We start from the raw sequence: 12,459 nt of genomic DNA, 5'->3' as shown, positions 1-12,459 counted from the left end.
GCGAAAATTGTATATTTTTCATGGCTCTTGGCATCATTTTTTGGATTAATGGAGTGATGACAAAGAGATGCACAGAATTCCCTCTGTAAAAACCTTTGACTCTAATATGTCAACATGATGAAACAATTATGAACAATGTTCAGATTTCTGGTCTAGGAATGCATTCATATTAACATACATTTAAAAACACAATTCCTCATTTGCATGTCTAATTATAACATTTAAAAAAAAACTTGATATAGAAAAAGTAATTGTCTTAATGTAAGTAATCAACTGGGGAAGTTGTTTGGTAACTAAAAATGTTTAAACATGAGATTAATTTGATTTACAAAACCTAAACATCATCTTCTTTAAACCTTTTAATGTTTGTTTTTTTTGCGTGCATGGTCCACTTCATATTTAAAAACAATGAAACGTATCATAATCTTTAATCTCAGTGAAAACCACTCTGGGTACTTGATGCTGTAACAGAATAAAACTGCTGAAGAGATTTGTTGAGGTTCCACATTGCTGGCTGGAAGCAGCCTGGAAGGACATGGTTTTGATTGTAGGAAAACTACCAATAAAAAGCACACAAGTGGTTCCAGTTAAGAGCCGTTCGCTTGGATGTGGCTTAACCCCAATGAAAGGACATGATTTAATTACTCTGCAGCTTTAATGCGCCTGATGTTTCTTTAGAAAGCACAGTATATAATCTTTTTTGGAACCAACTGTGATTCATCTTTGTAAAAAAAAAAAACCAACAACAACAAAAAAAAACATGTTAAAGAAGGAACTTGAGCAATGGAGAGGGACTGGTTGAGCAATGGTCTTCTCCTATTAAATGAGTAATTTACACAGTGGGGTCTGGGTATTTTGTGCTGAGCGGCAGTAGCTTCGTTCATTCGTTCATCTTTTTTTTTTTTTGCGTTTGGGTTCAGGCAAGAGCACAAGATGTTTCCCCTTAATTATATTTCCTATCACCGCTGTGAAGATCCCAACCTTTCTCATTTTGTGTGGCAGAAATATGGGTCTTGTGACTTCTCAGATTTAATCCTGCCAACCCCCTTGTGGGAGTCCAGACCATAGACTGAGTATATAAAAAGTGGACGCAGTCGCTGTGATGTCACCCACTGGTTTGTGGACTGCTATTTTGAATGCTAGAGCTCTGTATTTTGTCCGTCGCCATCTTGTTTTTTTTTTTTGCAAAAAAGAAGACACAAGAGGGTGGAGCTAAGACATTTTTAGGCGACCAAAATATTCAAATTAACTTTCACAAACTGAAAAAAAACAAACTGTGAAAGGGTTAAAGTTCGAAAACGTAAACACGGACAAATCCCAGACCGGACACCTGTCAATCACAAGCTAGTCCCGCCCTAAAGCATACCCTGCTCCTTTGTCCATTTTGACTCTAAATGGACTATAATTACACTTGAAGCTAGAGATTGAGACCATAAACTCATGTTTACAATGTTTACTGAGGGAATAAATCAAGAGAGAAGTAGAGTCATTTTAGACTAGACTTCTATACGACCAGAGGAGTCGCCCCCTGGTGGACACTAGAGAGAATGCAGCTTTAAGACACTACAGCATTGACTTCACTTCTCAGAACCGGAGGTTGCCGTCTGGTCCTGACCCACTGGTTGCGAATACAACACCCTAACACAACAGAATCTTTGTTTTTGATACTTTCCAATGTGAGATTTTATGCTTGCTATGCATTTTGACCAGTATGCAAAATATTTTCACCCACAACACATACGAGTACCAAGTATTTGCTTTCTGATGCAATTCCAAATTTTAGCATCGCTGCACAGTCAAGTGTTTTTGCTCTGTTTTGGCTCTGCTTAGATACGCTTCCAATCAATAAAAACATCTTTGCGTCAAACACACACTTCCTCCATCAGAACAAACCACAGCCTCTGGTTCAGACGTGCGTGGCACTTGCCTCCGTGTCTGCATGTGCGGCGACGCATCCCTTTTGTTTTCTGCGCGGGGGCGGCTTATCTCGTCTGTCTGCTCGGGTTTCCTTATTTGGCCTTTCCTGCCAGCAGATGACGTGTGATGTCACGACAGTCATCGGAGTTTTGAGATGAAAGACGATGCTCGGGATGTGTGTGTGTGTGTGTGTGTGTGTGTGTGTGTGAGTCACAAAAACTCTGGACTGATCGGACAGAGTGACGTGTACTTAAAATATGACTCTGATCCAACGAGAATAATCAAACAGCTCAAAGCAAAACAGAGAGCGAGACACAGTGTGTGTGTGTGTGTGTGTGTGTGTGTGTGTGTGTGTGCGTCAGATATAAAGAGACAGAAACTATTTGTAGGTCAGAGTGCCTCGAAGTATTTCAAGAGAGACAGAAAGTGTGTTTATTTCTGGATTCGTGTTTAGTGTATCTGTGTGTGTGTGTGTGTGTGTGTGTGTGTGTGCGTCAGATATAAAGAGACAGAAACTATTTGTAGGTCAGAGTGCCTCGAAGTATTTCAAGAGAGACAGAAAGTGTGTTTATTTCTGGATTCGTGTTTAGTGTATCTGTGTGTGTGTGTGTGTGTGTGTGTGTGTGTGTGTGTGTAGACAGACGGGCTGACTGTAGCCTGCAGCCTTAGGTGAACCTGTGAACCCATGTGATGAATGCGTGTAACTATCAGCGCCGAGATCCATGGGAAGCTGTGTGGAGATCAGAGCTCACGAGGCGGCGTGGCCCCCGCGTAACGGAGAGGTGTCGTCTCCGCGGAAACAGCTGTCTATATTTAATCAAGGCGAATAAACAAGGAGTTTAAACAACTCATTTATAATTTAGATTTGCATACATTAAAACCGCTCATTTTAATCTTTTTATTAATATGCATCGACGATATTGTATAAATATGCAGTTTTATGCAAATACCGGGGCCCATTTTCTGTTTGTATTTAATTCTGTGTCCCAGCTGTGGATCATCATTTTCATTCAAGGCAACCGACTCAGATTAAGTCAAGTATTAAGTCACAGCATGGGAGTGTATAAATATTTCTCAATTAAAAAAAAAACTCTGAAGACCCAGCCAGGCTACTGTACCGCCATTAAAAATGCATCGGCAACGGGAGGGAAGTAGGGGGGGGGGGGGGGGGGGGGGGGCGAGTTACGAGTTTGATAAGACATCAGAACTTCAAGTCTACATCTTTGAACTCTGTTTTTTTTTTCTTCTTCTTCTTCTTCTCCTCCTCCTCCTCCTCGAATCAAGTAGTTGCAACAGCTAACGCTTTTTTTTTTTTTTTTTGCTGTTTTTGGAGACCGTTACAAAATCTGGGGGATGTAAGGACCAGTCAAAAACATGCAGTGCATCTGTTATTGATGAGCACGCCGAGCCCGTCTGATGTTTTCTCACAGAATGTCCTACATTTTTGCAGGTTTTTTTTTTTCCTTCAATTTTCTTCTTTTCTTGCTGCCACTTCTCCGCCGATGCAAATGAGGAAGCTTTTTTTGTTTCCGAAAATGTGGGAAAAAAAACAACAACTAACAAACCGGAACAGTGAGACAGACAACAGCCGCTACCAAAAGGCCAGCTGGGATGGGAGTAAAACTCACAATGCATAATTAACAAAGTCATTAACTAACTCGATAATGATTACACCCCAAACAAAAAAATGTAACATTTGATATCAAGCGTGGTTTAATTGTTCTAAAAAAAAGAGCTGATGGTAGTTAAAAATCAATGATAAAAGGTCGACCTTTTAATCCAGAGCTCATGACCGGACTCACGTTTTAAAGTGAACCAATCACACGAAAGGAGGGGGGCGGGGTTTGGCGCGCACCAGGCGGCTGATAGGTCACCGCCTCCATCATCACCACGTCACCTCCCTTTAGCAAAACAAGAGCACACACACAAAGTGAAAGTCAAGTTTTGGGTTTTTTTGTGTGTTAATTTACTTCCGTTTCATGCCCAAAATGTTGCATGCTGCACAGAGCTTTGCAGTTTATCGCCCCACATGTTTTATAGCGGCTCACGACACTGTCGCCCGTGTTCTTCACATCATTCATATGTTTCATGTATATTGTGTGCTGATGATATATTGGAAAATAGAAGCAATCAAATGCAGGAGTTTGTTTTTTAATAAGTTCGTATGTATGTATGGAAACATGGACTCTAAGCAGTGTTCAGTTTGCAGTACTGATAAAGGGAATCTACATTTTAGGATTTCACATTTAACATTCATGCATCTTTAAGTAACATTGGAATATTTTTAATTCAAATCCTGGAGAATGTGCATCCATGTGAGCAGATACTAAAGTTCGGATGAAACATTTGTCAATAGTGAACTGGCTCCACATTAGAGGAGAAAATCTGCTTCACCACATTTGAATGCAATTCACTTTCAGCCCCTCAAAAGTGGATTATTGCCATTTGGAGGTAATTTGATTTGAAACCAGTCGATGCCAAAAAGTAAAAAAAAGTTCAGATTCTGCGCAGACTTTTGCATCAGGATTACGGCGGATCTCCAAAGTAATGTGGTTGTCATTACAATATTGTAAACAAGAAATAAAATCTCAGTAAAACTGAAAAACAATACCTTTAACTGCAGTAACTTTTAGAAATAATCAGGGGAGGAAGCATAGTAATGTAGAAATATCACACTGTAAAAAATATACGTAATACATAAGCAAAATGTAATTTAAGTATCAAAAGTATTTAATGCAGAGAAATGTCCTTTTAGATTATTATTATGAATGCATTAATGTCTATAACATTTTACTGTTGTGGTTGAAACAAATGTTTAATGTACGTAGTTTGATTTATTGATGTGTGTTTTTTTATGCAACATGTAGCCTACAGTCACAAACTTAATTTGTAAAGTAGCTGTTAGATAAATGTAATAGAGTACTTCGAAGAGGCGTGACATGGAAATACTCAAGTAAAGTACAAGAACCTCCAATCAGAAACAAGCGAGAGTGATTACCGTCTGCACACGCTCAGTAGGATTCTCTCGCTCACCATTTCACCGTGACGCAACTTTCCAACAAAATGTTAATTTTGAGTTATGAACGTTAGATAATTAACATATTTTACAAAATTTGAAAAGCAAAACGTTAAATTAAAAAAAGGCTGGATTAAAATATATGTGTATGTCCTAGCATAGCAGCTCCTCAATAAACATACTGTTGTATACAATAATGTGTGTAATAATGATGGAAAGGGTACTTCTCTATGTATTATTTTTCTTCTATTTTATGATTATAATTATAATTATTATTATGCTTATCATCCGTATTATGAATGTTAATGTTATTATCATTATTAATGTTTCTATCTTTATTACCAATACTATATTTAGTATTATTTTAATTTTATTATAATTTGTCTAAGCCTCCTGTGCACATGGTTCTTGTGTGTTACAATTATAATGCTATACTGTGATGTCCATATCAACTAAACTAAACTTAACTAAACTAGACTTAATTTAACTTAACTAAACTAGACTTAATTTAACTAAACTAGACTTAATTTAATTAACTTAACTAAGCTAGACTTAACTTAACTAAACTAGACTTAATTTAACTTAACTAGACTTAATTTAACTTAACTAAACTAGACTTAATTTAACTTAACTAGACTTAATTTAACTTAACTAAACTAGACTTAATTTAACTAAACTAGACTTAACTAAACTAGACTTAATTTAATTAACTTAACTAAACTAGACTTAACTTAACTAGATTTAATTTAACTAAACTTAACTAAACTATACTTAATTTAACTTAACTAAACTAGACTTAACTAAACTAAACTTAACTAAACTGACTTAATTTAATGTACTTAACTAAACTAAACTTAACTAAACTAGATTTAATTTAACTAAACTTAACTAGACTTAATTTAACTTAACTAAACTAAACTAAACTAGACTAAACTAACTTAACTTAACAGTCCATCACTGGAAATAAGGAAGAAAAAACAACACGTTCTACTTCCTCAAACCAGAGCACATCATTGCAATGAGCCGTCCTGACCACAACATCGAACCAAAAACTACCGGTCTTAACATCTTACCTGCAGCTTCTCTATCGACACATTCGGAGAACACGTGTGTGTGTTTTTGGGTGCCTCTAGTGAAGAAGTTTTTTGTTTTGTTTCTGGTGCCACGGTTGAGCGCGCACGGCGTGAAACACGCCTCCTGGAAGTCATGAATAACGCCCGTTGAGCGCGAGCTCATGGGAGGCGATGTCTCTTTAAGAAGGGCTCGGCTCTCCGCCGAAACAATCGCGCACGAACCCCCAACAAGTCATCGGACCTGTCAATCATCCGGGTCGGCGCCCTTTGATCGTCGGGACTCCTCAAGCCTTTGCAGTTGGGGCTCAAATGAGCTGTTTGCTGTTGTAGGGAAACATTAGTGCTCCACCAAAGCAGCCAGCCGGGGGGACGACACATCTCAACTTTTTCCTTTTCTTCTGCTCCCCTTGTATGCGGCGGAGGGCTTTTGGACACTTCGGAGGCGCAACACACTGAGGACATTTAACAGAAGAGAAGTCGCGTCATTCTTCTCTTTATTTCTACTTTTTTTTATTTCATTTTTTTGGGGGGTGGGGTGTTATTTCTTCAAAGTGTGTGTATATATATATATACACACATATATATATATATATATATATACATCGCAAGGGGACGTGGAGGAGAAGCAGACATGCCTCAGCTCAGCAGCGGCGGCGGGGACGACCTGGGAGCGAACGATGAGATGATTGCGTTCAAAGACGAAGGAGAGCAAGAGGAGAAAATACAAGAAAACGCGTTCACGGAGCGAGACCTGGCCGACCTCAAGTCCTCTCTGGTGAACGAGTCGGAAATAAATCAGAGTCCGCACGCAGCGGTAGGTTGGCACGGAGTGTGTGTGTGTGTGTGTGTGTGTGTGTGAGAGAGAGAGTGTGGATAAAACGCGGAAAGAGTGTGTGAGAAAAAAGCTTGTTTGTTTTTAATAGTATACGCTGCTGACATGAATTAAACCTTAGAAGAAGAAGAAGCAGCAGCGCTATTCGTGTTGGTTACATTGTAAACACACGTTAAAGTATGATGTGCTTTGAAGTCGCTCTTTTTGACACTCTCGTGGTCATTTTTTTTTCTTCCTTCTTCTTCTTCTGGCTTCATGTTCTGTATTATTCTGGGGAGTATCTGACCTCCCCCCGTGTTTTGTTGTCGGTCCCTTTCCAGGCGGTCAGACGGGGACAGCAGGGCGAGCAGAGGGGCTTCCCAGAAAAACACCGGGAGCATCTCGACGGAGGTAAGAGAAGAAACACACACACACACACACACACACACACACACACACACACACACACACACACACACCCCAAAAAACACACACACATTTACACACTCTGGAGCCACTACTATCTGAGAAGTGATAAAGGAAAAAAAGACCCCTCCCCTCCCCTCCCCTCCCCTCCCCTCCTACTGTGTCAAAGTAAGGACGAGGACACGTGTTGCAGCATTTAAAGCAACTTCAAAGAGTTTGTCTTCAGGTGCACACTGCAAAAGATGTCCGCAGCTCTCTGGTTTATCCATCACATCTATCAGTGGGTGGGGAGGGGGGGGGGGGGGGGGGGTTACATTTCCTGTGTTTCTATTCTAGCATGACAGTCACACACACAGAGTATACTGCTTTAATCAAATGTCCATTTACACGAGTTCACCAGTGGATCTGTGGAGCTGAGTTTACTCCGCAGAGAATCACTCGAAAAAGCTTTCAACTTTAAAGTCTGGAAAGCGTGACGAGCTGATTAATTATTAACAGCATGAAAAAAACAAACCAAAGCAACCGATTAGTCGACTAATCGAGTGACATTTTGTGCTCTTTTGCTCGTATCGCTTTTAAATCGTCGTCTTCATAGCAGCACGCTCTGCCCTCTGCTCACATGTCTAAATACACTTTAGATTTGCAGCCTTTTGTTATTTTACATTTTTCTTTTTTCTCAGTGTAAGCTTTTTTGCCAGACTTTGCCAAAAGTGGGGTCAACCAGGGCCCTTGAGAGGTTTATTATTATTATTATATATTTTTTTTTTTTTGCTGGAGGTTTACCACCCAAAAAGAACAGAGCAAACCCACGTCTGCCTCCCTACAATAAGGCCCGTGTAGAGCAGTGTAGAGCAGTGTACGCCATGGCGCTTTTAATTACAGCCGTCGATGGAGGCCGCGCTTTAACCCGTGTAACTGACTCCAGTCGCTTCTAAACATGGCGTTCCTTTCTGCAAAAAAACCCCCAAAAAAAATCTTACGTCAAATGTGGATATTTTAGGAAGAAAAAAAACAAACAAACCCACAGAGAAGAATTTTAGAACATCCCTGAATGATTCTGATTGAATGCTTGGATTACGTACACGTCCCAAAAAAAAAAAAAAAAAAAAGTTCTGGCACCTTTTTTGGTGACGGGGTTGGAGCGGTAGGAATAAAAGTTGTGTCATACCGACCAGGTGTAACCCAGTTCCAGCTGACCCACTGAGGGGCCTCTGCTGCTGCTGCTGGTGGTGCTGCTGCTGGTGCTGCTGCTGCTGCTGCTGGTGGTGGTGGTGGTGGTGGTGGGACATGAATTAGCACATAGGCTCTGGGAGTTCACGCCTCTCAGACGAGGTGATGCTTGTCGCGCTTTTTGTCTTTGAGTATTGTGGTCCGCGCTCACACAAGGATACAACATGAAATAACCAACAACAACGCTTGTGAACAGTCGGCCTACTTTTTGTTTGCACGTTCTTTTTTTGGTTTTGGATGTTTTCTTTTTGTTCTGCGGCGCACACATCTTATCGCAGTGCAGTGGGAGTAAGTATCAGGGTGTTTTTTGTTTGTTATTTTACTCTTTTTGTACATTTGTTTTACATGTCAATTTAAATCACGTTTAAAATGACACCACGCTGATACCCGTCCAGTCGCACACCAGATCACAAGATTTTGCTCAGAGAATGACAGAAAAAACGACCTCTTACGAAGTGTCACTATTACATCACTCTTGAAGTTGCTCAGTGTGTGACTCTCGTCTGTTTGTTCACCGGCAGTGTCGAAGCAGCAAGATGGAGGCATGTACAAGACGCCGGCGTACCCGGGCTATCCGTTCCTGATGCTGCCGGACCCCTACCTCCCCAACAGCTCGGTGTCTCCGTCTGTAAGTCCACCTTTTTTTTTCCTCTGTCTCACCCTCCCGCCGGCTGCTCCGTTGTTGGTTTGCTGAGTGGTGGTGGTGGTGGTGGTGGTGGGGGGGGGGGGGGGGTCCCACTCTGGAACTCCCGCACGAGTTTGTGTTTCTTCAGCTGCTGTTCGTGTTCCTCTGGTATCAAGTCCAACGCCGAACAGGGAACAGAAAACATACACTCAGGGATGGAAGCGGTCCAGGGTCTGGTGGCCGTGTGGCTAGTGTGTTTAAGCAAAGAGGTCCTCAGTAGCCAGAAGTCCACAGCATCACACAGAGAGACGGCGTGGACACGACCAACCACAGAGCGCTGGCTGTTTGCTCTTTTCATGTTATTTTTGGATAAAGTCGTAAATGTTTCTTCGGGGATTTTCCGCATAATTTGCATTTTATTAGTTGTGCATCTGGTCTTGCAGATTTGTAAACTTTCACTTTATCAGCCTTTATGGACGTCTTCTCTTTTAGATCTGCGATCTGTTGCCTTGAAAGTAATATTTTTAACATTTTACTGTTTTAAAATCAATATCCAGATGTTTTTAAATGGCTCCTTCGTGGATAAATCAAGTAGATTCATGTCAGCAACCGGTTCCTGCATTTCCTCATAATAGTTTTGCTTGTTTTTTTGTTTTTTTTTTGCAGTTATGCTTCTTTATAGTTGTGTGATTGAGATCTATAATGATTGACGTGACTTCTGTGGATTAACGCCCAAGAAACACGGTGGATTTATTTCAGGTTTTTTAAAAACAGTAACGCTCCTTTTCACGGTCCCCCCAAACGATGAACCCTAAAGTCCCTTCAAGTCGGCCCTGAGAGCCATCGTTCACGGACAGGCGGACTATTCCGCCCGACGTGAGCGCTGGTGACCTCATTCATTTTCATTGGCCCTTGTTCCCCCGAATCAAGCGCCGCTCTGACAGACGAGAGGCGCGTGGTTATGACGTCACGGCGTCCCGTCGGCCCGGTGGATGAGGAATCTGCTGCGGTCACAAAAGACGTGAGTCACACCGCCGTGTTCTTCAACGTGTGGGTCCAGACCCAGCGGTGGGTCACGGGAGGTTTTAAATGGTACAAAACATAAGTGGGGCTATTGTTACAGACTATCTCCTAGTGAAAGTATTCTTTGTCTTTATTTATTCAGTGTCCAGCTAAATACACTTTCACTTCAACGTTACGTCCTCTGAAGTGAGATCAGATGCATGAAGGGAACCCTTTATGCACCCGCTTCGACTATAAGTGGCTTTTTATACTTGCGTTGTGTATATTAGCCCCGCCCTCTTGTTGGATTTTCAACTTCCTGAATAACGCTTGCAGCGCTTTGGGCTTTTTCATGGAAAGAGCAGACGACAGTAGCTCCGCTTGTTTGGGTCTCAGTATTACGTGTGAGCGGTTGCATTGTGTTTGTGTGAGAGGCGCATGTTTGAATCACATTCTCCCTAAGCCTGTTCTTCACAGGGCCGGGTCAGACGTGGATATTCTATTCATGTGAGACCATCACATCATCACAATAACCATATGGAGGTATTCAGTCAAAAACCTGGTGATTGAGACTATAACCTGAATAAAGTACTGCTACAACAAGTACTACTACCACTACTACTACTACTACTACTACTAGAGAGAGAGAGAGAGAGAGAGAGAGAGAGCGTTCTCTTTATCTCCTAAAAACATCTCAACCCTCGTCGTTGCATAACGCGACACATCCGGCGTGGCGTTGTGCCGCTTACGCGTCGCTCATCAACATCTCTCCGCTTCTTCTTCTTCACCCCTCATCATCATCTTCTTCTTCTTCCCTCCTCTTCCTCTCCAACCACACAGCCTCTCAGAGATTGTTTTTTGTTGAGAGGGGGGGGGGGGGGTGTAAGATAAAGAGCACTTTCTTTCTTCCCCGGGTGTCTCGGAGACTCCACACAATGCTCACTTGTTGCTGCTCTCCTTGTAATTAGGACGCCGGTTGCGAGGCGGCAGCGGCGCATCAGGCCCCCGACTACCTGCCACTTGAAAGGGCTGAGCATAGTGGTTTTGGGAGGGGGGGGGGGGGGGGGGGGGGGGGGGGGTTGTGGATGGATCGGAAACTATAGGTCTGGGAGACTTGCAGGGGGAAAAAAAAGGTGTGTTTGGTGTGTTTGCTGGTGTGAATGTAACGCAGGTTCTGTCTCCGTGTGTGTCCTCGAGGGAGGCCAGTAGTCCGTCCTCGAGGGAGGCCAGTAGTCCGTCCTCGAGGGAGTCCAGTAGTCCGTCCTCGAGGGAGGCCAGTAGTCTGTCCTCGAGGGAGTCCAGTAGTCCGTCCTCGAGGGAGGCCAGTAGTCCGTCCGTTATGTTTCTGAGACGTCGTTCAGTTTGTGGAATAGAAAATAGTCAGTCCAAGGTGACTCCTTCAGATGAATCCTTTTCATGCAAAGCGATATTCAATGTAAAAAAGCAGCTTCAGTCCTGTGGGTGAACTTGCTCAGTGCTGGTCTGCTTCTATCCCTCGTACTGGTTTCTATTATTATTATTATTATTATTTCAGTTAAACCATTATGTATCCTTGCACCGCAGAGAGATTGTTATTCTGAAATAATTAGTCTGTATGAATCTATTTAATTGTAAAAGTGATTTTTTTTGTTTGTTTTAAAGTTGTATTTAAGTGGATTGTTGGTTGGACGTCTGAAGACGTCGTGAGGGATTGTTTCATTATTAAACTAATGTGTAGATTAATCCATGATGACAGAATGAGATGCAGCTCTAATGCTTCTACTGTCGGATCGGGACCCTAACATGAGTCTCTGTTGGTTGAGTGTTTGCAGCCGGTGTGTTGCGCGGTGCTGACGAAAACCTTCCGTGAATCAGAGGCTGAATGTTTGTACCAACAACAGCGACGTCTCAAAACCTTTTTATTACCGTAAACCGGTGAAGTCATTGTGAGAGCTTCAGCTGAATGACTGGAAGTCAGGTGTCATAGAGTTGTAATATTTGTCTCTCTGTTTGAATTTGATAATTATGTATCTGTACAACCCTTAGATCTGCTCATCGGATGAGGAAAACCTCCCCAGAAGAAAACGGATGTGCAATAGATGTTATGTGTACAGAATGAATTATTGAACAAAAATTACAACATCAGTCAATCCATATGAAAGAAATGATAACGAGAGCAGCGGTAGCACTTAATAATAGATACACGTGTAAACAGGCTGACGTGCTGCGATAGCCTGGCTCCATGGAAACCTGTTTGAAAACGTGAAACGTCACACTGCATTTTACAGAACCGCCGGCAAACAACAACAACACAAACATCATCCGTGGCTGTGTTTGTTGTGGACAGATTAACGTGTGATTTACACGACGCTCGCCACAA

The 12,459-nt window shown here is 42.0% G+C and overlaps 1 protein-coding gene across 1 annotated transcript; it reads left to right on the top strand.

Annotated features, from left to right (window-relative positions):
- Positions 1-6,115: 6,115 nt before the first annotated feature.
- On the top strand, positions 6,116-11,425 carry LOC137887039 (transcription factor 7-like 2; the record flags this gene model as incomplete). Its single annotated transcript, XM_068729811.1, has 6 exons — positions 6,116-6,820; positions 7,159-7,228; positions 8,995-9,101; positions 9,247-9,266; positions 10,029-10,166; positions 11,298-11,425. Coding segments are annotated over exons 1-6 (646 nt in total), but the record flags the coding sequence as incomplete, so codon positions are not given.
- Positions 11,426-12,459: the final 1,034 nt, after the last annotated feature.

Source organism: Cebidichthys violaceus, unplaced genomic scaffold (assembly GCF_023349555.1).
Source record: "Cebidichthys violaceus isolate CVI_PGR_0920_01 unplaced genomic scaffold, fCebVio1.0.p SCAF_470, whole genome shotgun sequence".
Classification (NCBI taxonomy): domain Eukaryota; kingdom Metazoa; phylum Chordata; class Actinopteri; order Perciformes; family Stichaeidae; genus Cebidichthys; species Cebidichthys violaceus.
The sequence above is the reverse complement of the archived record's forward strand: the minus strand, read 5'-3'. Positions and strand labels throughout refer to the sequence as shown.